The sequence below is a fragment of the Accipiter gentilis genome, chromosome 2 (assembly GCF_929443795.1).
Source record: "Accipiter gentilis chromosome 2, bAccGen1.1, whole genome shotgun sequence".
NCBI lineage: Eukaryota > Metazoa > Chordata > Aves > Accipitriformes > Accipitridae > Astur > Astur gentilis.
The window spans coordinates 49,705,354-49,728,353 of record NC_064881.1 but is presented as its reverse complement, the minus strand read 5'-3'; the positions used below and the strand labels follow the sequence as shown (position 1 = coordinate 49,728,353).

Here is a 23,000-nt window from a genome sequence, read left to right as displayed (position 1 = left end):
AGCCTGTGCCCTCAAAGACCCTTGCCTGCTATATTGTCAGGGGTGCTTGGTGACCGTGCAAACCTTCCCGATGTTCCCGTTTTAGTTTTTGGTGACGCTTCCTTTATTGCGGATGTGTTCATGACTTGCTAGCTGGCAGCAAAGCTGGTGAAAGGGCTGGAAGGAATGTCCTGTGAGGAGCAGCTAAGGACTTTGTGCTTCTCTACTTTGTCGATCTCTTCTCCCTGGTATCCAGTGATAGGATGCATGGGAATGGGTCAAAGATGTACCAGGGGAGGTTTAGACTGGACATTAGGAAGCATTTCTTTACTGAGAGAGTGGTCAAATACTGGAACAGGCTTCCTAGAGCGTTGGTCGATGCCCCAAGCCTGTCAGTGTTTAAGAGGCATTTGGACAATGCCCTTAATACCTTGCTTTAACTTGGTCAGCCCTAATTTGGTCAGTTGGACTAGATGATCATCGTAGGTCCCTTCCAACAGCAATATTCTGTTCTATTCTATTCTGTTCATTGGCATCCCACTTCTGTCCCAGAAATGGAAATATTGATTAAGACCAACCCCACCGTGAGGAGCCCCACGTGTGCTTGCAGGGATGGGACCTCTCTCCAGCAAGGCTTTGGCTTTGGTGCCTCTGCCAGTCGCCTGGCCACCATCCCGTGTTTGCAGCCCGCTGAGATCTGTGGATCTCTGCCCCTGCCTCAGCTGCTTCTTCCTCTGACGTTTCTTTGCTTACCGGTTATTGCACTAAAAGCTTGTTTTTCTCATACGCTGCCACAGACATCTCTTTAACCACAGTGATAAAACATGGCCATTAACTCTTTTTGGGCCGATCTTCTCCCATCCCACACAATGTGTTGACATTTTTTATTTACTTCTTCAGCATTCCTCATTTTCGTGAGGGATTCCCTCTGGGGTGTACTAATTTATCTCACCAGATTGCAGCAAGAAACACACCTGCAATTTTTGCAGCAAGAAACACACCTGCAATTTTCCCCCGCACTTTATTTATTTAATTAATTAATCAATTCTCATACAGGGATATTTAGTTTCTACATTTGAGGATGTGAGGAGTTGTTCAGGACTTGTTACTAGTTCCCTATCCCAGTGGCTGCTCTCTATCTGGACTTTGCCTGAGCATTAAGTAGCCTCCTTTCTGCTGAAAACTAAAGCAATGTGTTCTTCTTATATATGGCTCATTCTCATCCTACCCTTGTTCCCTAGCTGCCTTCTTTCCTTACACATCCAGAGAACCCTCTTCTATTTGTTGTAATGTTCACCACACCGTTCCCATCTTACCCCCACATATAGAAACTTAGCAGACATGGTTTTGTTGATTTGTCCTTTTCCCTTTCCTTTTAAATATTCCTGTCAGTTCTTCCCTTGCAATAAATATTATTGTAATATTGCAATAAGTTGCAAGTTCTATTGCAATAAGTATTGTAATCTAATCCTGATATTCTTTGTGCATTTGTCATGGAGAAATTTTAAGCTGCTTTTTTATCATCCCTGTGTTCTTCATACCAAGTGATTCACTTACTAATCCCTTTAATTTTTCACCATTGTGCTTCGGATATTAAGGACTTGGATACCTGCTTTTGCTTATCCTTCTTTTTAATTTAAACAGTACTGTGAACACTTGATCAAACACTTTCCATAGTGTCCTCACTGTTCATCTAAACCAAGTATAAATTAGAATTGCTTTTTACTGGCTCCGGTGCTATTTCAGGGGGAAAAAATCTATTGCCTATCACATCCAGGAAGGATGGAGCTCAAGTATCACCAGTAACAGTAATTCTCCACTTGCCATCTAGAAAATTGCAAAATGACACATTTCCCAGTATTATTTATCTTTCTAATAATTTCCCAGAGATCTCTTGTCATGTCTGGATCCAATGCAGAGATCTGTAACAGCTTCCCAGAAAATGAATTGTATTCAGATGGATCCTGTTATAACCATGGCCTCATTTTTTAAATCCTTATGAGCTACCGTGTTATTCGCCTGCACTGCTGTTTTGCTGTTACAGCTTTTATTTCTCTCTCAGATCATATCCCCCAGTACCATGTACTGATTCTATCTTGTTCCTGTTATCACAGAAATACACCGTTTCACATCTGGCACCAGGAGTTCTTGTTCTTCCAAGCATTCACGTTGCATATCTGCCATTTTCCGTGGGCAAGTTTTCCTCATATTTTTATTTCCTTCTCACTTTGTCTTGTTCTCTCTCCTTTCTCTTTCTTCATATTCTCCTTTCTCTTTTTCACCTCTCCTCTGTGCTCATTTAATCTCTTTTTCATACCTTTTCCCATCTCATTTTGCTTTCTTTCCTCCTTTCTCTTTCCTCTCTCTTGCTGTGAAATAGCTCCATGTCCTTATAAATCCATTTGCGCTTGTCTCCCTGCTTTAGGTTAGCCTGCAAAAGAGTCGCAGGGAACCATGCTCTAAAGACATTTAAGATGTGCTTAGTCTATAAAATATGGAGCGTGCTCGAATACAGTTAATCTGTCTTTGCTAATGTCCTAGTACGTCAGCAAGAGTTAAACAGTCAAGGTCAGTGCAGTTCGGGGCTTGTGTGCACACTGGATTACTTAAAGCCCTGCACATAATGACACTTGTTATCTCTGCTGGCTGCGTTCAACTGTTTTGCTTGTGTTCCCAAATCCTGCTAATTTATACACCAAACTGCCCACTCCAGGCTGCAAGCGGAGGAGGGAGAGGATGGGTCCAGTCTGGAAAATGGGAGAGAGGGTGTAAGAGCTGAGAAAGGCTGGAAGGTATTGAGGGTGGAGAGAGGAAAGTTAAGAGGGTTTGGGGGGAACTGTGCTGGTCAGGATGGGGTAAGAAGGACCATTTAGGTACCCAAATGACGCTGGAGATGGTATACTGGCCAAGATGAGCTCCAAATCTGTGCTGTATTGTGTTTCTGCATGCGAGGAGAGGGAAGGAAAGGGGACACAAAGTGAAGGGCAGCAAATGTTTGAAGAGAAAGGCATGGAAAGGGACTGAGAGTTATAAAAAGTACAGAGTGGGCTGGAGGTGGAAGTGGGGCACCCCGATCCCCCATACATGTTTCTCTCATAGTTCTCCCTACACCCTGAGTCCCAGTTGGGCTCTGGGGAATGCTGGCACCACTTTGGCATTGCCTGCCTGCTGCACCCTACGAACGCTGCCCGTCCGAGCCTTCAGCGTTCGCTCCCTGGATCAGCATCAGCAGCACTGGCAACAGCAGCAAAGTAACGGGGTCAGCTGCTGGCAAGCTGCTATAGTTAAAAACCAAAACAACAACAAAAAATTATATACATAAGAAAAGGAAAATGAAGCAGTGATGGGTTGGGCAATTAAGCTAAAAGCATTTGAGAGTGTAATCCAGCGCTCTCTATCAATAATTGAGGAGTCCAAGATCAGTCTAATTGATTGAACACCTTCCACAGTAGTCAGCCACTAATAAGACAAATGAAATGTCTTTTTTATTGTCAAATCTCCATCTCACATTTGTGCAGGCAAAATCCTGCAGGGCTTTTCATTTGAGGAGCTGGGGTATTTTTTCTGTTGATGCAGATAAATTGAGGGCCAGCATCTGTTTTTAAACAGCAGTAAATTAAGCCAGTCTGCTCCTTTGGCTGTGGGTGGGTGCAGGAACAGAGCTGTGCTGAACAGGATTCACACTAAAACTTGTGTGGGTCATCAAAAGTTGAAGCCAGTTCCCAGGGAACGTGTTATCACTGTGTAATGATTTGAGTGCCTGAGACACTTGGCCTTGACAGACTCCAACAGATCTTCCCCTAAAGCCACTGTTTCTTACCTCCCTTCCTCTAAAGAAGAACCACATTAGGATCCTTGGTTTCCTAATAGTGGAATTGATGCTCACCTTTTGACATTGCATAGGTGTTTAAAGGGGGCTGGACAAATGTTTAACTTTTCCAATTTACATGAGCAAACCATGTTGCAGGTTGGCGGGGGGGGGGGGGGGGGAAGTTGGGTTGAAACTGTTCAGTTTTTTTATAGTTTTCTTCCAAAATCATGCCAATCATTGGTGATTTGGGGGCCCTCTGTGATGACAAAGTAGGGCACGCTCAGCGAATTTGCTTGCTTTTGGACTGTATCCCTGAGTGGGGGGGAGATTGCCCCAGCAGGATGGAGCTAGTGGACACCATCTCTGGAGCATTGCCCATCACTAACCAAAAGCTGATTTGGAGAAGAAGTGAGGCTTGAGTTGCTACTGATGCATATACAAGTGTCTAACTGCATGGTGACAATCTATGTGTGAGCAAGGCTTCTTTAAGCCCAGATACTCACCAGTTATGCTAACACATCCTCATGTACACACAGAGGCTCTGGGACTGGATTTTTAGCCAACATAAATCAAAGTAGCTCCTCTGGGGCATTCTGCTGACTTATACGAGCCGAAGATCCAGCCCTGGGGTGAGGGAGCAGCTCTGATTATGATGTGTGCGTGTGTGTTTAATTAGGAAAGACTGCAAGCTATGTGCCTGCTCCGGAGTCCCCACCGAGTTAACCTTTTTGCTGGTGTGGCACAAGTTACCTTATGAGCAAACCCAAAGTCTGAAGATCTGGTAGCGACTTTCCTTATTTGCTATTATTAAATGCATTTCCCTGCGGCTTGGCTGGGGTAGGAGGGAAGGTGCCCAAGCCTGTATTCCCTCTGAAACATTATATAATGTGTTTGAACGCTTGATCTAACCAAGGAGTAGTTGTTTTACTTCCTAATCTAATAACTTCATGATGTCTGTCTCCTCTTAGCTTCGCTCTAGCTTGACTGTGCAAATGCCATTTAATTGTGTTCTTGTGAAAACTAAAGGCCAGTAGCTTTGCCAAGGATGGCTAATTTTATAATGCACCATGCCACAATTAATCTTGACTGCAGAGATAAGGCTGATGGTTTATAGTTGGCAATTATGGTCATAGAACAACTGTTGTATAGGGTGGTTATAGGCTATGAAGTTCTTTTAACTGTTGTGCATTGCCTAAGGAGACAGGTGTTTGCCATAGTCAAGACAGAGGAGAATGAAGAAAGGGCAGATGGGAATGAAAGTGGGCAGGAGAGGTGTTTGAAATGGGAGAAGAAAATAAGGGGACAACAGCAAATGAAAACAAGTAGGGGAGAGGCACGAGAACAACATGGGAGTGACACGTAGGTGGAGCAGGGGAGGAAAAGGAATGGATATGGCCAACAAGAAGGGAGAGGGTATGGAAAAGAAGTAGAAAGAAACTGGTAGGAGAGATAGACCAGTGGGTACAGAATTCTATCTGAGATTCAGTGTAGTCAAAGAAGAATTATTTTTTCTTTTGAAGGATATTTTCAGCTGCTCTGTCTTCAGGCCATGTACCACCTATCTGCCTAGTAAGGAAAGCAACTTGGCTGCCCAGTAGGTGTGCTGATGCTTGTTGGAGTCTTCTCCCTGGGACAGGTTCTTTCAGGCTGAGAGCCGGTGCTCTGCGGATATAAAGACAACATAGCCCAGGTTAATAATTCTGCTGCTGTTACATACCCAGGAAGTCAGGAGGTCTTCAGGACTCGGAAACAGCTTCAGCCTCAGTGTGAGCAGTTGAAGCTGGTGACAACAGGTCTGTGAAAGCAGTTATGGTTTTGCAAAGCAAATGACACCCAGCAGCAAATGAGGTAGCAAGTCTGAAAGTGGAGTTACTGCTTCCAAGACTTAAAAGCAACCAAGCAAGCAAATAAAAAATAGCTATTGATCTATATTGGGCTTATGTAGCAAGGTTTTGGTAGCCAGGGGCTACAGGGGTGGCTCCTGTGAGAAGCTGCTAGAAGCTTCCCCTGTGTCTGATGGAGCCAATGCCAGCCGGCTCCAAGACAGACCCACCACTGGCCAAGGTCGAGCCCATCAGCAACAGTGGTAGCGCCTCTGGGAGAACAGATTTAAGAAGGGGAAAAAAAATGCAGCAGGAGAGAGGAGTGAGAACATGCGAGAGAACCAGCCCTGCAGCCCCCCAGGTCAGTGCAGAAGGAGGGGAGGAGATGCTCCAGGCGCCGGAGCAGAGATTCCCCTGCAGCCCCTGGGGAAGACCCTGGTGAGGCTGGCTGTCCCCCTGCAGCCCAGGCAGGACCATGCCAAAACAGATATCCACACTGCAGCCCATGGAGAGGAGCCCACGCTGGAGCAGGTTTTCTGGCAGGACTTGTGGCCCCATGGGGGACCCACGCTGGAGCAGTGTGCTCCTGAAGGACTGTACCCCATGATAAGGACCCATGCTGAAGCAGTTCTTGAAGAATTGCAGCCTGTGGGAAGGACCCATGCTGGAGCAGTTCATGAAGGACCGTATCCCTTGGGAGTGACCCCACACTGGAGCAGTGGAAGAGCATGAGGAGGAAGGAGTGGCAGAGATGAAGTGTTGTGGACCGACCAGAACCCCCATTCCCGATCCCTCTGCACTGAATAGGGAGGGAAGGAGGAGATAGAAGAGTTGGGAATGAAAGAGTGAAGTTGAGCTTGGGAAGAAGGGAAGGGTTGGGGGAACTGTTTTTTAGTTTTGCTTTTGTTTCTCACTATCCTACTCTGTTATTAATTGGCAATAAATTATATTAATCTTCCCCAAGCTGAGTCTCTTTTGCCTGTGATGGTAACTGGTAAGTGATCTCCCTGTCCTTATCTCAAGCCACAAGTTTTTTTATCCTGGTTTCTCCTCCTGTCCAGCTGAGGGGCAGGCTTGGTGGGCACCTGGCAGCCAGCCAAGATCAACCCACCACATGATGATATATATGGATTCCCTGAAATGTGCAGTTGAGGAAACTTGACTTCCACAAAACTGTGCTAAGATCCTTACTGAGAATCCAAACTTGAGCGTGTGTCTGCAACTCCAGTCCCAAACTGAAGACTGTGAGATAATACCACACTGGAAGTACAGGACATACATGGGAGGGGTAGTGCAATGGAGGGTGGTTATGTCTCATAGACACAAACTCTAGTGGACCCTCAGCAATGCTGCTCCTTATCTATATAAGCTTCAAAGCTTGCAAGTGAAGCTGAAACTGAGACTTAAATCCCTACAGGAATGGTTCTGGAGGATGTTAGCCAGGGTTTTGTCCAAAACAGTTTTAAATAATCCTCCTAGTGGGTTTTTGCCCTTGTTGAACAGATTAATAATTTTTCTCATTATATGGCCTTTTTTCAGGGGGTGTCAAGCTCTTGGTCTGACCTGTATTCTTCATGACTAGGTCCTCTCCCTCTCTGGTATCTATGTCTGGAAAGTGCAGATGGCAGTTCCCAGTGTCAGAGGAGAATTGTGAATAGTCAGGGACCATCTCGTGTTACTCTGTGTCCTTTATATAGCCCCTGCCACTGTAGGGTCTTGGACCACCATGGAGATTCTCAGGTATAAAAATTGTGCAAATTATGATTATGACTGCTCAGACATGTCACGTGAAGTATTTTGTCGGTCTGATTTTTCGAGCTACCTTGTATGGAGAAGTTCAGGGATGAAATAAAATTAAAACCACTTGGTTATGATATTAAAATAATATAGTAGTACACTGTCTTCCACCCAGCAAAAGAGAAATGGTGAGGGGTAGAGGTTTGAAGAAATTTTGGTAAGTGGCTTCCCATTTCTTCCCACTCAGTTTGACTATTCCTGTTGGCTGGGAATAGAAAACTGAAGTGATGGATTGCTCTGATTATGCCTAGTCAGGTGCATTAAATGGTGTCTCACTCTACTGCCTCCTGCAATCTTCCTGCTCAGTGTGCTTATCAGGGCTGACGTGGAAAAGGTAGATGTCTGTAAACAATAAAGAAATAAAAGGGGAGGTGAAAGATCTCAGATTGGTCTCAGCAAAAGGATTTGTTGGGAACTGGAAATGTGTTGAGGAGATTATGCCACGCCACTTTTAGAATAACTAATTGGGATATGCCTGTCAGCTTCAAGACTCAGTAGCGCACATAAACCCCATCCTGCTTTTCATGGGTCATTTGTTGCAGAGATGCTTGCAGTATATGGAAATTTTCTTTTTAGCATCCATCTGTTCAATACTAACATGGAGCTTCGCTCAAACTCTTGTCTCTAGTTAAACCATGAACTCTTGTGTAGTTGAGTTATAGTGCTGTGACTTCATAGTCACCAAGAAAGATTACTCTGTTTTCATCAGTGTGAGACAAAATAAGATCCCATGGATTTTTAGTACTGCGAACCAAAGACGGGTAGGTTTGAGATGCAGTGCTTTATTTCAAGTTTTGTGTCAGTGCTGTCTACAAGAACTGTCTAAAATTGTATGAAATACTATTCAAAGTCTGTAAATGGAGCATTGAGTTTCTGTGTTTCTGTATCTGCATTGTTGGTGTACAAGAAAATGGAATTCAAGCTGGAAAGGTGCAAAATGCTGTGAAACTGTCTAATGCAACAGACTAGCAGTGGCTGGTTTTTTCATCCTAGGAAAAAAAACCCAAAACACCCAGGCTGGTAAGATATGGCTGATCTTTATTAATCTATGGGAGTAGGGAAGACAAACAGGGAGGATTGTTGTTTGAGCTAAGGACTTTACTTTTACGAGAACAAACAGACCATGAACAAGTTTGGATTGAAAATAGGAAGACTTTTAGCTGTAAGAGCAATGAGTTTAGTGACAGCCTTACAGCTTCATTAGTGGAGACGGAAGCCCTAACTGAGGCGGAGCTCCATCTTTTTAGGAAGGGGATTTTCATTGCATGTGAAAGCAAGTTCTGAGTTTAATATCTCTTAGGCTCAAGTTCCTAAAGCACCTGACTTCCCTGGACAGTTTCTGCTGGCTGAAACAGCATCCCATGAGAAATGCCTCTGGTTTCATCTTGGTGGAGAAAGGTACTGGCAGTCTCTACGCTCCTGGTGTGTGCTCGCTTCTTTGAGATAAAAGTTGCTATGAGAAAAAAACGATGAGGTGGCTTCATATGAAAGTGCCAACCCAATGAGTTAGACCCAACTAGCTCCAGTGGTGTAATTACCCTGATACCACAATTCCATCAAATCTTCCCATGAAGAACCCTGAACAATGTTGCAAAACTTTGACCTTCGCTTTTAGCTCAGCTCTTCTGTCTTCAAAGTGCAAGGATAAAGGTACTTCAAAGTTAGTACAGGACAGTAGAATTGGGCAATATATTTCCATTAACTTTCTTGGTTTCAACTTCCAAAAATGCTTTCTCAGTCAGAATTGAGCTTCGTCCTTCACAGAAGTGTTTTGGTTGAATTATTTCAGTCTTTCAAAGACAATTGACAGAACACACTTAAAATTTGTAAAGGAAAATTGAAAAATATCTCTTTGCTTGTATTTTCAAACATAAGTCTGTTTTGGGAATAAGAGCAACAGAAAATCCAAAGCATTTGAACAAAATGTTTTTCTTTTTTTGTTTTTTTAACCTTTTTTTTTTTTTTAAATGAAATACATGTACCCCTTTGATGAGTTCTATCTATAAATCCAATTGAATCACTGCTCGGTCTGTATGTGATGTAATGGGGGAAATTATGATGGACTCCACTTGCTTTGGCTGTTAGATCACTGAAGCCAGGTTTCAGCTAATAAAGCTGCTGGAAAATTAGAGTGTCTGCAGGGAAAAGAGCCTTGGCCAAAACTGCAGCCAGCCAGAGTCAGAAGACGTGTTTGGGAGTGCTTTTTTCAGAAAAGGGTACAATAAATGCTGTAACTGATATAAAGAAGTCTATAATTGCAAAGATCTAGAAGCATGAAAACTTGTGTCCATCTGGCTAATTCCTTATCATGGTCATGAAGGGACAGAGAATGAAAAGCAAAGGAGAGGGAAGAGGAATTGATGGTTCCCCCACACTAGTCTGTTCACCTGCCGAGACTACCCTGTAAGAAGTGCTTTTGTTTCTGTATAATTTTGTCTAGATCAGAGCTTGTACCACTTTATCAGTATTAGTAGAAGTCGTGTCTCCTAATTGATTTGCTGACATGTTTTTCTAGCTCAACTGAAGTTGAGCGCAGTGGGAATCACTAACCATTCCTTTAGCTGCTCTTTTGGATGGGGGGCCCTGGTTTCTCAAACACCAGAAAGGAGAATCTTCTCAAAATACCATGTGTCTATTGTATTTTAAAAGTTTGAAAACTATCCTTTTTTTTTTCCTTCCTCATGGGAACAATCTGCAGTAGATACAGCATGAAATAAAACACAGCTGAACTGCTTCCCTGACTGTCACCCCACATCTCTCACTGGATGTGCTGTGTTTTACCAGACCAGCTCTGACAGCATTTGATGTCACACTGATTTGCAAACAGAACTCTCTGGACTGCAGTGGATAATGACATCACAGGTTCAGAGGACATGATTACTACGTCAGGAATGATTTGTGCCTGAAGTTTCGAGCCACCCTGCTGCTTGCCAGCCTTCGGTAATGTTTGTTTAACAGGATTTTTGTTGAGATCCAGCTTCTCGAGCCCTGGCAGTGTCAGACTGAGAGCTGTCTCAGGCATTCAGCAGGGCTGAGAGGAGAATCCTGTTAACCCTGTGAATGCTTAAGAATTGATGTGATTTTAGTTTGAAAAGAACTAACCCTTTGAACAAAGAGAAATCAGAGATTTCTCAAACCCCTTTTCTGTCATCATGGCACAGTAAAGGAAGAAGCAGCCCATTCATTTTTGGCCTCTTGTTAAGATGTGAGCCCCTATGCTTCTTCCTAAGGTATATTTCCCTGATCCCTCAGACTGCTGCTTGGATCATCCTGCCAAACCTGCAGGTGGCGAGTCCTTCATCTTCCCCCCTCATGGAGAGGTCTCAGATCATTGCCAATAAACTGAGAGCAACCAGAATCACAGTTACAGACAATGATTAAAATGGCCCAAGAAGGCCATTTACAGAGGGGATTGGGGAAAAATAATACTGCAATAACGTATGTGTGGTAGAAGGAGCCTTTGGGGTGTAAAGAAATGACAGCATCAGGAAAAGTTTGCAATGCAATGGGATCATTATGTTACAGCGTTGTCCAGTTAGACCTACATACCCAAAGGGGACATTGGGCTGTCCGGGGAACGGATAACCCTGCTACCATGGTCCTGCATCTATGAGGACTGTGCACAACTCTAGCAAAGATCCTGAAAGTTTCTGAAGTGCAAGAGGGATCTCAAATAAGTGCAATAAAAATGACCCCATAAGGAGCTGCTTCTGAAGAGACATTTAAAATCTCAGTCTAGGTATGTTGTCTTTTGATGGCTGCAGGACTCTGCCCCAAGGAGCTCTACTTATAGCTGATGTTGACTAAAGGATGAAGCTGTGACTATCTTCAAGAAGTGTAAATGATGGAGAGAAATGGGGTGTGTGGGATTGAGGACTATAAAAGAGCACTGTGATAAAAGACAGCATAGAAAAATACAGGCTGTGTATCAAAAAACCCTTCCTAATAGCTGGATCTGCTAGACAGGGGAATAATTTCCCGAGAGAGAGAGCAGAAACCCTGTTATTTCAATCATTTAAACAAAACTGGACAAAGCCCTGGAGAATATATTGTAGGGAACAATCATATGCCAGCCCCCAGGAATGGATAACATGACCTGATAAGTCTTTTCCTAGTGGTTGCTATGATTCTCTTCAGATTGAGAACTTGTTCTGGGCATGATTTGTCTTGGGTGATCTAAGCCTCAGGTCAGTCCTCTGTTTCAGAGAACAAAATGGAGAGGAGGAAGTGGAGGAAAGGCATGCAGGGGCAGTCAGAAATAAAGAGCATGGGAAAATGTTGACTCAGAAGTGCTACAGGGCTCTGTGCAGTCACATATCTAAGTGCCTGCAGAGATGTAAAACACACTCCAGTCCCGATGCAAAGGTTTTATGCTGAGCTGGTTGTGTGCAGGCTCCAGAAAACCTGATCATTTGGTGCTTACCAGCAAGCTCCCAAGATGTATGAACTCAAAGAGTCACGGTCATCCTACCTCTTCTTGGACTTAGGAAGTTTGTTTTTCTTGCTGTTACAAGAATCCAGCTTGTTGGCCGAGCTGTCTTGCTGCGTCCCTGTGATGCACACAAGCTCTCCTGATGGTGTGCCTGGCTGCCGATTTGTACCGCTGTTGATTTCTTCAGAAAGGTGGCCAGGCTCTGTTGCAGTCCAGGCAACTGTCAACTACCACCCAGCTGGAAATCCAGAACAGAGCTGTTGTTGGTTTTGGGAGGAGTTGGGAAATGGTATACCAGAAACATGACCCAAATCACTGCTGTTTTCAATGCTAGTCTGCTCACAGAACTGGAGAGGAACCTCTTCCCTCTTCCCAGCCTCTTTTCTGAAGCAGAGGAGGTCACAGAGATGAGTAGAGATAACGTTGTCATGTCTGGACAAAATTAACCAGCAGATGTCGGCATCCTTGATTTCTTGGGGGGTAGTGCACCAGGTGGCAATTACCTTAGATGGTCTGTCATTCAAAAGAATTGCCAGTGATTGCAGACATCTCTTATCTAAGCAGTAAAAGTAGAGGCTGTCTAAGTTCAACAAGAGGAGGTTTGAGATAATCAGGTCTTCTGTGTCACAGAGATGAGCAGGAAGATTGTCAGTGATTTCATGTGGCCATTTGAAAATTTCCACTTTGCCTCATTTACTTTTTAAGTAAGTCCATTTATAGTGTAAATTTTACACGGAAAACATGGAAAAGGTTCATGTGCAAAAGAAAAAAAAGAACAACAAACACAAACAAATGCAGAACTCTCAAATATTTTGGGTTTTAAAGCAATATTTTCATGTTTTGTCTTTTGCTAGAAACAAGTCGTTTCTTGAGCAGCAGCAGCAGCAGCAGCAGTAGTCAAGCCTCGTTTCCTGTGAACTCTGAAACATCCCCCAGTTCTCTTGAACTCTGATCTGCACCCTCATCCTCATAGGCAGATAGGTATTCCATCACAGGTGGTCTTATAAGGTGACAGAGACACTCTATTCCTGGAGTTCTCTCCCATGCCCCTATGTCTCACCCCACCTTGCAGGACCTCCAGCTCCTGTTTCTTTCCTGTAACTGGCCAGAGAAAGCTGATCACATTGCAGCTGAGTCTGCACTATGTGTGTGTTGATTTTTTGGCCCTTTTATGTGTATTCACAGATTGCCAGATGGCAGGCCCAGCAGAACAGATTATTATCAAGTTCACATTACAGCTTCTTCTAAGTGGTGGAAATTGGTGAGCAGCTTCAAAGCTATTGGGGAGGAAAGACAGATGGGCAGAGAGATAGATATAGGTGGCTCATCCTTATAAAAAAATTAGAATAAACCCATTACTATTTAGAGAAAGAAGAGTTTCTTATGGTTTCGTTTAAACTTGTAAACTTGCTCCTTCATGCAGTAACACAGTGGGTATCTGAAAGTGCCAAATGTTGTGACTAAATCTGTTCTTCTCCGATAGGTAGAAGCAATATCTGTCAAAACAGGGGAGCTGTGACCCATAGGGGTATAAGTTCAGGAGGAATATAAGATCTTTTCCAGGGGAAACAGAGAAGCCCCCAGGTCTCTCCAGATGTGGGGAAGGTGGCAGCTGCCCAGGTACACACCTCCAATGGGTACACAACTGAATGAGCAGCACTTCCAACTAGTCTGCCTCAATGAATGGAACTGATTTGTCCCTCACTGCCCCAGGTAGGCATCCAACAGCACAGAGGAAAGATCATCCTGTGTATTGCTGGTGGTGGAGTCCAGGCAGGGAAGGAGGAGGAAAGCCCAGTCTAAGCAGTCTGAGAACCTCTGAAACACAGTTCTTCAACATGTCCCATGGAGGTGACCTTACTGAGAGCCTTACTGGGACTGGATCCTCTAAGAGTCCAAAAGAAGTCTTCTCAAGAAGGTCAACTTCTTATGGGGAATGCCTGACTCTATTGCATGTGATCCTCAGATGAAACCAGCCAAACCTGAAGTCCTAAGTCCTACCCTGAATCAGAAATGATGATGGCAGTTCATGACTGTGTTTCACAAAATTAAACTGCTGCCTTTGAACCACTATCATTTAAGGTACTGTGACAAACATATTGTCTTCCCAGGCTGGACCCACAGGAGGACTACCCTGAAGGCTGTCACAGGTGATGGCCTCAGTTCTTGCTCCATCATAGCTGTAAGAATTCAGAGCTGTGTTCTTAAGCAGTTGCCCAAGCACGCTTGATGTAATAGTTTTACTATGGTTCTGTCTTTTTATGGGACATGGTTTAACAACATCTGGTTAACGCTCAGGGGAGGGAATTGATGCCAACAGGCAGTCTGGGCAATGCAAAGCATTCACCATGCTGGTATCTACTGCAACTTGGTGTGGCTGGAAGAGAAGGTACAGGGAAAAAATTACTATCAGTAATGCACCAGAGCAGGAGGTTCGGATTTCATAAAGCAGGAGGTATTGTGTGATGGCTGCAGACCAAACCAATGGAGGGAGTGAGGAAATGTGGTGGAGGGATGAATGGCATGGAAGCTGGCATTGTGCTGACTCAGCAGTAATTTTCTTTCTTTTTTCAGTCTTATAAGTTGTTTTGGATAAGACGTGCAGCTCTGCTGCTGGGCTGTCATATACCGAGTTTGCTGACGGGCAGTAGATTCAACATGCCTGCTGAGCTTACAGAAATCGCTGAGCCAGGGGTAATTTCCGAGGCTGAAGCAGTTGTCTGTGTTCTGACTCAAGATACGCATGGGTCAGGGCTGGCCTCCCACCTGCAAGAAGGCTGGCTTTGGCTGTGCCCTCACCTGCCAGTCAGCCGATCACAGAGAGAAGCCATTTCTTCTCCTCCGCATTTCCTTGTCACACACCACCTGTGCATATGTGTGTGCCTGCCTATGCGGTCAGAGCTGCTTTTGTAGCTGTTTTCCCTGAACATCTTGAAAGTTTGGTTCCAAGGTCAACAAGAAAAAACGTCTGTGCTTGTGGTGGGGAGAATAAAGTGAGGGAAGCCTACTGTGTCCCTGCTGCCCAGAACAGGAGGTCTTCTGCAGGTCTTGATGCAATGCCAAGTGAAGAGTGTAATTTCCAAGGTAGCACGGCCTTACCTCTGCAGTCAGGACGTGGAAGCAATCATACCAGACCAGGGAAGAGCCAGGGTGAGGGGCTATGCCAACTATGTTGAGGAATTTGGGATTTGAGGTTGAACGTGGGTGTTGGCACATCATTCCTTCTCTCACACGATGTCCATGTCTTCACAACACGGGGTGGTATCAGCCCATATTGCTGGGTGTTCCTGTAGGGAGCCATGTGCCCGACTTTGCGACTGTCTTTTGAGCATGGAAGGGGACACCCGTCTTTAAGGATGGAAGGGAAAGCTGTGCAGAATAAGAGAGGTGATACAGGTGATGTGCTGTAGTGAAATCAACTGACAAGGGAATGAAAGAAAAAGAGGGTCCTGGAGGTGTTTGGGGAGAAAGGCAGCAGGATTTGGGGAGATTCCAGACATGGGAGAGAGAAGAGGGAGCAGTCAGTGGTGCTCATGTGCCAGGAGGCTGGTGGAGTTACACAGCAGCTTTCATCCAGGTACAGCAGCGTCTGTGATATGCTCTTGATTTCCTTACAGGAGAGTGCCTTTGTCCTGGTAAATGAGTTACTACCAGTAAGTTAGATGAAGTATCTCCCTGATCCCTGCTGAAACCTCTTTTCATCTGCACCGCTAAGGCCATGTTGTTTCTTCAACCCGCTGAAAACACGAGGAGCAAATCCAGCGGAGAGCCACCCTGTTCTTTGTGGCAGTTCCTCTGACGTAGATAAACCTCTGAAGTGAAGTGTGTGACATCAGGAAGATGTTTTCATCTGAATTATGTTTGCCCGTCTGAGTAACAGGTGCCGTTATCCTCTTTTCATTATCTCACGGCCAGGGCTGATGCCAGCATGAGTAAGAAAGGTTTGAGTCACGGGGATGGAGTAGTTAATTTCTTTCTGGAGGCTGTTGTCAGAGGCGACCGGGCCCAAATGTCCATCACGGAAATGAATGATGTGTAGATGAATGAGGGGAGAAACCTACTCCTGAGAGAAATAAAGCATCCCTCATGAATAACGCAGAATGTTGCTTCGAGATTCAAGCCATCTAAAACCTGTTGTATATTGAATGTGAATGTGAATGAGGCTTAGCTGCTCTGCAGCTACACACTGGCCTGAACGTGAACTATAAATAACTTACCACTGCCACAATTCATTTTTATTTTTTAACACTGACCATGTATTTGGCTTGGTACCAATGCACATCTAGAGACAAACCTCTCCCAATCTCTGACAGAGCCCAGTGTAGAAAAACACCCTGTGCTTTGCACCACACAGTCTCCATCTGTGCTTCTAAGTAGAGCAGGACCTGTGTTTTTTAAGACACAGAGGCCAGAAGAGATGGCATGGAGAATGCCGCTAACAGCTAAACACATGTACTTCTCCAGAATGGTGCTTAGCTGCAGTGGTCCCGGGCCAGCGTTAACCTCCATGTGTGGACCAGGCATGCAAATTGCCTGGGACAGTGCTGGTTGGTGTTGGGTAAAGCCATGTCAGGAGCTGGGCTAATGATTTAACACTGTGGACAATCATGGGTTGGGGTGGTAGAATCCATCCCATGTCCCAGTTTAATATGTTAGAGTCGATATCACCTTGCAGTCTTGGAGGTGGTCACTACGTAGATGCAACACACTGAAAGTATTCAGGATTTTTTCCCATGAAGTTTTATTTTTGTTATGGATTTACTTATTCTGGGCAGTCTGCATTGTTGAAATAGCATGAAATTCTTTATTGAGACCCTTTTTGCCCCAGAAGCAAAGTGTTATTCAAGAGACTTCATGGGCTGTCTATGCCCGGCAGCTGAGCATGGTGCAAAGATTACTGATGTAGATCTAAGCAAGCTGGTCTGTCCACATGAGGCTATACAGTGCCAGAGATCTTGCTTAGGGCCTGAATGCAGACATGGCATTTTTGTTGATAAAATGTCTATAAAATCATGAGTGACACAAAGAAGGGGAGTAGGGAATGGTTGTTCCTGGTCTCTTCCATGGAGAAGATGGGGACATCAGATGATAGTAATTGGACAGAAGTTCATAATAAAGAAGTGATGGTGATTTTTTTAAAGAACACATGGTTGATCTATGGACCCTCTTGCCAGAGGATGTTGCAGGTGCTAAAAGTTTATACACATTCAAGGGACAATGCCCAGGCTTATGGAAGAGAAATCCATTGTGTGTTACTAAAACCAGTGAAACTGTATCTGGCTTAGGAAAACCCTGAGCTCCATATGATGAAGCTGGGTACGTGAATACTTGGGGGGCATGTCATGTATCATTATACCATTCCTGTACTCTTCCCCAGCCATCCGCTTGTGGTCACTGTTGGATTCAGGGTAGCTGTGCATGGTGTTCCACTGCACACACTGTTTGTGGCCTGGTACCCCAGCACAATATCCCTTTAGAAGCAAGAGAAAGGTATTTGGGTTGTCCTCCTGAATGGACCTCACATAGATTGTAATGAGGAGCTTCCTTCTGTGTCTCATCTGAAAAGCACTAAGGAAAAATAAGCTTTGAAGGAGACTGAGTGGGTTTTTCCCAGACTTTCATAGCTACACTCTGGCAAACAAGAAAAGAGTATTCTCTTTTTTTTCTAGAATTACATATATATGCACATGGGTTTTGAGAGTTTTTCCACCAGATAATGGACAAGGCCTAGAAAAAATCAAAAGCAGGGAAGACCTCAGCAGAGTACGCATTTGGTGTCAGCCCTTTGCCTCCCTTGCCTACACCTTCCTGCAGTTCTGCTTGATATCTGTAGCCCAGCCCCTCCATAACTGGGAGGAGACGGCTTTTGCAGTGCATTGGTGCTCTGCAGTCCAGAATTGGAGTAATACTCTGAGACATGACATTTCTTCATGCCAAACTATTCTTCTTGGTGCCAACCCAGATAAGCTCCGTCTTGAAAGCCTAAGCAGCTGGGAGGTATTATAAAAAGAGAGAGAGTACTAATGACATCACTTCCAATCAAGGTGAAAGTTATTTAGACTGTCCTTGATCATTTAAATTGTATCTCATTAAATATAAGACAAACCTGCCTGCTGTGGTCATATTGCTGTATTGTGGGACCTCAGCAAACTGGTTGGTGTACTGGAGTAGTACAGGTGGTATTCACCTAGGTGTGGTCTAATGTAAAGCTCTATCTATACCTTTCTCATTGTTACCTCAGCCCCATGGCTTGTTAGGGGGTGCATTTGCTATACCTAATTTTAAGGTCTTCTGTTTGATTGTTCTTCACCACAGAAGAGTGAGAAATATCAATGTCGTGCTTAACCTTTCTATTTCTCTTTAAGCCTTGTGTTTCCTATGGTTCACATGGAGTCATCACTTTATACTCTGGTAAAGGGCAGAGGCATTCATGTAGAGGAAGTTAGGCTGAATTTTGGTAGCTGAAATCTGCTACCAAGGCAGTTGCTCCAGCTTTTGCCTTTACTTGACACAAGTAAAACTCAACTACTTGGAGACTGACCCGGAGGGCACTGCGGAGGGCTGTTCCCTGATGTTAATGATCCTCTGTGCCCCTCTTCCTCTGGCAATTACCGACATTCTCATTTTTCCTGGAGGCAGTCTCTGTTGTTAAGAAGACAGTGGCTTGTTTTAAATTTGAGATTTACTGAATTTCAGAGGACATGCATTGCTGGAGTTTGTTTTTCATGCACTGTTCTGTGTATTGCTGGATAGATTCTGTAATGCTAAAGTAATGGAGAGTTAAGTCTTTCTTTGGTGTATTTTGAAACCCCTCATTTCAGAGTGTTGAAGGCAATGATTAAGGTGCCTATTCTTTAAAGCCATGTTGTACTGGAGAAATATATGACTCTAATCCCCTATACATGAATCTATTTGTAAAGTCTTATTCCAGCTTCATGAATAAAGTCCTTTCTTTACCACAACTTCATGGTGAAAATACAGTAAAAGACATTTATCTGATATTGTGGAAAGTGAGTATGACATGGGGCAGAATAGAAATCAGAATTTCTGAATATTCTGTCTACCTGTGTGAATTGGAGAGAAATTATAGCCTGCCGGTGCCTGTGCTTTCCTATCTGTAAAACAGGGATATGGATATCTTCCTATCTTATGGGAAAGCTGTGAGTCCTGAGTTAATTACAAATCTGTGACAAATCTTAGAAATTCAATTGTGAGATAGTGTGTAAGCATATAATATTAATGTTTTATAATCTCCCTAAACTGTCTCTGTGGATAACTTCAGTGAGAGCGATATAGTGATATCAAAAGAAATCTTTCTTCACCCCAACCATTTTCTTTAGAACCAAAAGCGAAAGCTGTTTCCACCAACTGCCATCTCTGCAACCATCTGGAAAATCACATTTTCTGAAGCTTTCCTTCTCTTTATCAGCTGTAACTAAAGCTATAAAATGGTAAGATGTCCCTAGTTTAATTAACACCCCTGTAGTTCAAAAGCTGATCTTAGTAATGTGAGGCAATTATAGCCTTTATTGAGGGACAGTCAGGTGGAACAAATCCAGCATCAATCTATTGAAGACACTTCCCTTTCCAGGTAATTTGGAAACTGCTTTTTATGTTGAACAGACTACCTGGCCCAGTACAACAGGTGAATCTCTTTGTTTTGTAACCTGAAAAGAACTTCCTATTTTGAGTTACGTGCTTCTTTTGTAAACTGGTTTTTACATCCTATCCATCTGCCAACAACTAGCAACTGAGCTAAGGAAATATCTGTTGCTTTCTCGAGGGTATTCTTGCTGGTTTTCTCATTTTATTTTCCTTGTCCACTGTTGCTTTTCATTTTGAAGGTTGCCCGGTGATCATATTTTTGTTCTAGCAAAACTGCGGACTCCGTGGTGCACCCACACCCCGAGGGCTATGCAGAGTTCTGGTTTCTGCGCCTCAAAAATTATGTGGTAGAGCTAGAGAAGGTCCAGAGAAGGACACTGAAATGATCAAGAGAATGTGATTTCTGCTATATGAGCTAAAAAGGCTGTGGCTTCAGTTCAGACAGGAGAAAACTGAGAGCAGAGATAGAGCTGTCTTTAGCTGAAGTCATGAAGGTGGTAGATAAGGTAGATGTAGGTCTTTAATACTAGAGCTAAGGGGCACTAGCTGAAACAAGATTTGCTTGAAATTATTAAGTGCCTTTTCACACAGCAGGTAGTGAACTTCTGGAATCTGTTGTCACAGGAAATTGAGGAGGTGGGCAGTGTCAACAGTTTCAAAAAAAGGATCAGACAAATTCAGAGCAGCAAGTTCATGACCTGAGTCTAAAGGTGATGGGCAAGGCTGAGGCAGTATGAGCGCAATGGTCTGGAGAGAATGGCCATGCACTTCTGGTCTGCCTCAGCAGTATCTCAGGTGCTGTCTGGCCTCCAGCTTCTGATCTGTAAGAGTGTGGGTCTGCTGTATGCCCCGTGTTTCATCTGCCAGCCCTCTATGGTTATCCTGGTATCTCAGGGTCTCAAATGGTGCTAGATGCCTCTTTCTGGAGAGCTGATATAAACTCTCAGTGTCTACAATGCAGGCACCTACATTGGAGCTAGTCACTGAAGGTAGAGCTCTGCTCATGATTAAGATGCCTGCGTTTGGCTCTTTGCGTGTAGTTGTCTGCCTGTGCAGTAGGTGTCTAAATTCTCCTGCAGTCAACAGACGTCTAGTCCGTCTAATGGGGAGCTAATGAATACAGTCAATGGAACAGTCGGGACTGTCATTTCATCTTGCCATAAGGTAGACTTGGGATGTTCAGTTAAATAACTCACTACTGCCTGTTTTCACTAAATCTTTGTTGACTATAATGGGAGCTTGGACACCTAGCACACACGTAGATACCAAACTTTAGGTATATTAATCTTGAACTGAGTTCTGTCCCAAGATTTCTATTATAATGATTGTAGAGGAGTAGGTTTCTCCTGAGAATAACTCACTGACCTGTTTTGGACATCTAGGTGTAGATGTGAGGAACTGCACTTGTGAAGTGCATATTTCTATTCATTGACTTTAAGGGGCATCTAGATAGCGGTACCCACATGGTCAACGCACGCCATGGCCAGATGAGTCCCCAGCCATCCTATTTTGGAGATTTTGGTATTGTCATTTAGAATCTCAGCTGTAAGAAATGTACATTTTTAAAGCAGTGTGATGTGAAAAAGTGAAATTATACTTTCAAAACAGCGCCCCACACTCTTACGGTTTGATTTAGAATAAAGGCTTAGCCTTTACTGTCTGTAAACTATGCTGTGAAACATGCTACATCCTCTGTCCTGGATTAGTTTAACATCCTGATGAAACTGCCTTTGCCAGACTAGCTGTAAAAGCTGTAAAATAATAAAAAAAGCTAGCAAGTTGTTTATTCTTCAATAATTAAAGATAGAACAGGCATTAAATCCCTAAAGTCTTATGGTGTTCCAGCAGTGAGTAGCTTTCATAGGGTGTCCAGTAGAAAGATTTGTTCAGTATGGAAGAGTTTTAAAAGGAATTTCTTTGGTTGGTGGGTCTGTGGATGTTGTTAACTCCATGCTGCCAGCAGACACAGAATTTGGATGCCATCAGTGTGCTCTCATTTTGGGGAAGGGCAACACAAACTCCTCTCAAAAATACTGTGGAAAAGTCCACCTACTTCCAAAGTTACCACTATTGCACGTGGTACAGGATGGATGTGAAATTTCTTTAGAGAATGAATGTGATATGATCTTGTTTAGGAGTCTGCACAGTGATTTGAGGTAGGATGGATTGCCCATTCTTTCATCTTTCCCACTTCTCTGTGTACAACTTTGTTGTTCTGTGTCTTATTCGCTTCGGATACAGGATGTGAGCGAGGAGATAGGAAGATTGTTCCTGTGACTTTGGATCTGGCTGCAGCATCAGTGTCTCTGCGATTCATGTGGCTTGCATGAAGGGGAAGCTGTGGTCATCACCTGCCTTACTGACTGTCCTGTCTTTTCATTCCCCCTCCCAGGTTATGGACACGCTGCCCCAGGGACGGATGCGGGGAAGGCCTTTTGCATGTTCTATGCGGTCCTGGGGATCCCACTGACACTCGTCATGTTCCAGAGCTTGGGCGAGCGCATGAACACCTTTGTCAAGTACCTCTTGAAACGCATCAAAAAGTGCTGTGGGATGAGGAGCACCGAGGTCTCCATGGAAAACATGGTCACTGTGGGTTTCTTCTCCTGCATGGGAACACTCTGCATTGGAGCAGCAGCCTTTTCCCAGTACGAGGAATGGAGCTTTTTCCATGCTTACTATTACTGCTTTATAACGTTGACTACGATAGGGTTTGGAGACTATGTGGCCCTGCAGACCAAAGGGGCCCTTCAAAAGAAGCCTCTCTACGTGGCTTTTAGCTTTATGTACATTCTAGTGGGGTTGACAGTCATTGGGGCATTTCTAAATCTGGTTGTTCTCAGGTTCTTAACCATGAACAGCGAGGACGAGAGGCGGGACGCCGAGGAACGGGCGTCCCTGGCCGGGAACCGCAACAGCATGATTATCCACATCCAAGAGGACTCCCAGCGTGGTCGGCCGCGGTACAAGGCCGAAGTAACAGACCTTCAGTCAGTTTGTTCCTGCATGTGTTACAGGTCCCATGAGTACACCAGCCGGGTGGTGTCCCACCAAAATTCGTTCAGCTCTAAGCTGAACCCCCAGTACTTTCACTCCATCTCTTACAAGATCGAGGAGATCTCGCCAAGCACATTAAAAAACAGCCTTTTCCCATCTCCTGTCAGCTCCATCTCACCTGGGTTGCACAGCTTTACAGATAACCACAGGCTGATGAAAAGGCGAAAGTCCATTTAAAGGGATTTGTCTTCTTTTGCTTTCCTTGTTTTCCCCAGTTCTTCTCCGTTGTTTTGGTTTTTTTGTTCCTTGAGTGAGACGGAGCGAGGCCAAAGGGAGTAGAGAAAGCCAGTCCTCCTCTGAGACTCAGCTCTTGAGCATGAAGCATGGATTATTACTGTTCCAGCAAAGTATGCCTTACATTACCCCCTCGGTGGATGTCAGAGGATTCAAGGTGACGTGAAGTGGGTACCAAATCCAAAGTTGCACACACAGCTGGGAGCCTTCATGTGCCACTGGCACTCCTGACCTAATAAACTATTTTCCTCACGAGCAGGTT

The 23,000-nt window shown here is 44.2% G+C and overlaps 1 protein-coding gene across 1 annotated transcript in view; it reads left to right on the top strand.

The window, feature by feature from the left end:
* Nucleotides 1-22,710, top strand: part of KCNK9 (potassium two pore domain channel subfamily K member 9) — an 88,212-nt gene extending 65,502 nt beyond the window's left edge. The window contains exon 2 of the mRNA XM_049819784.1: nucleotides 21,840-22,710. Coding sequence (XP_049675741.1) covers nucleotides 21,840-22,681 — 842 coding nt within the window. The 3' untranslated portion in view covers nucleotides 22,682-22,710. The remainder of the gene's footprint in view (nucleotides 1-21,839) is intronic.
* Nucleotides 22,711-23,000: the final 290 nt, after the last annotated feature.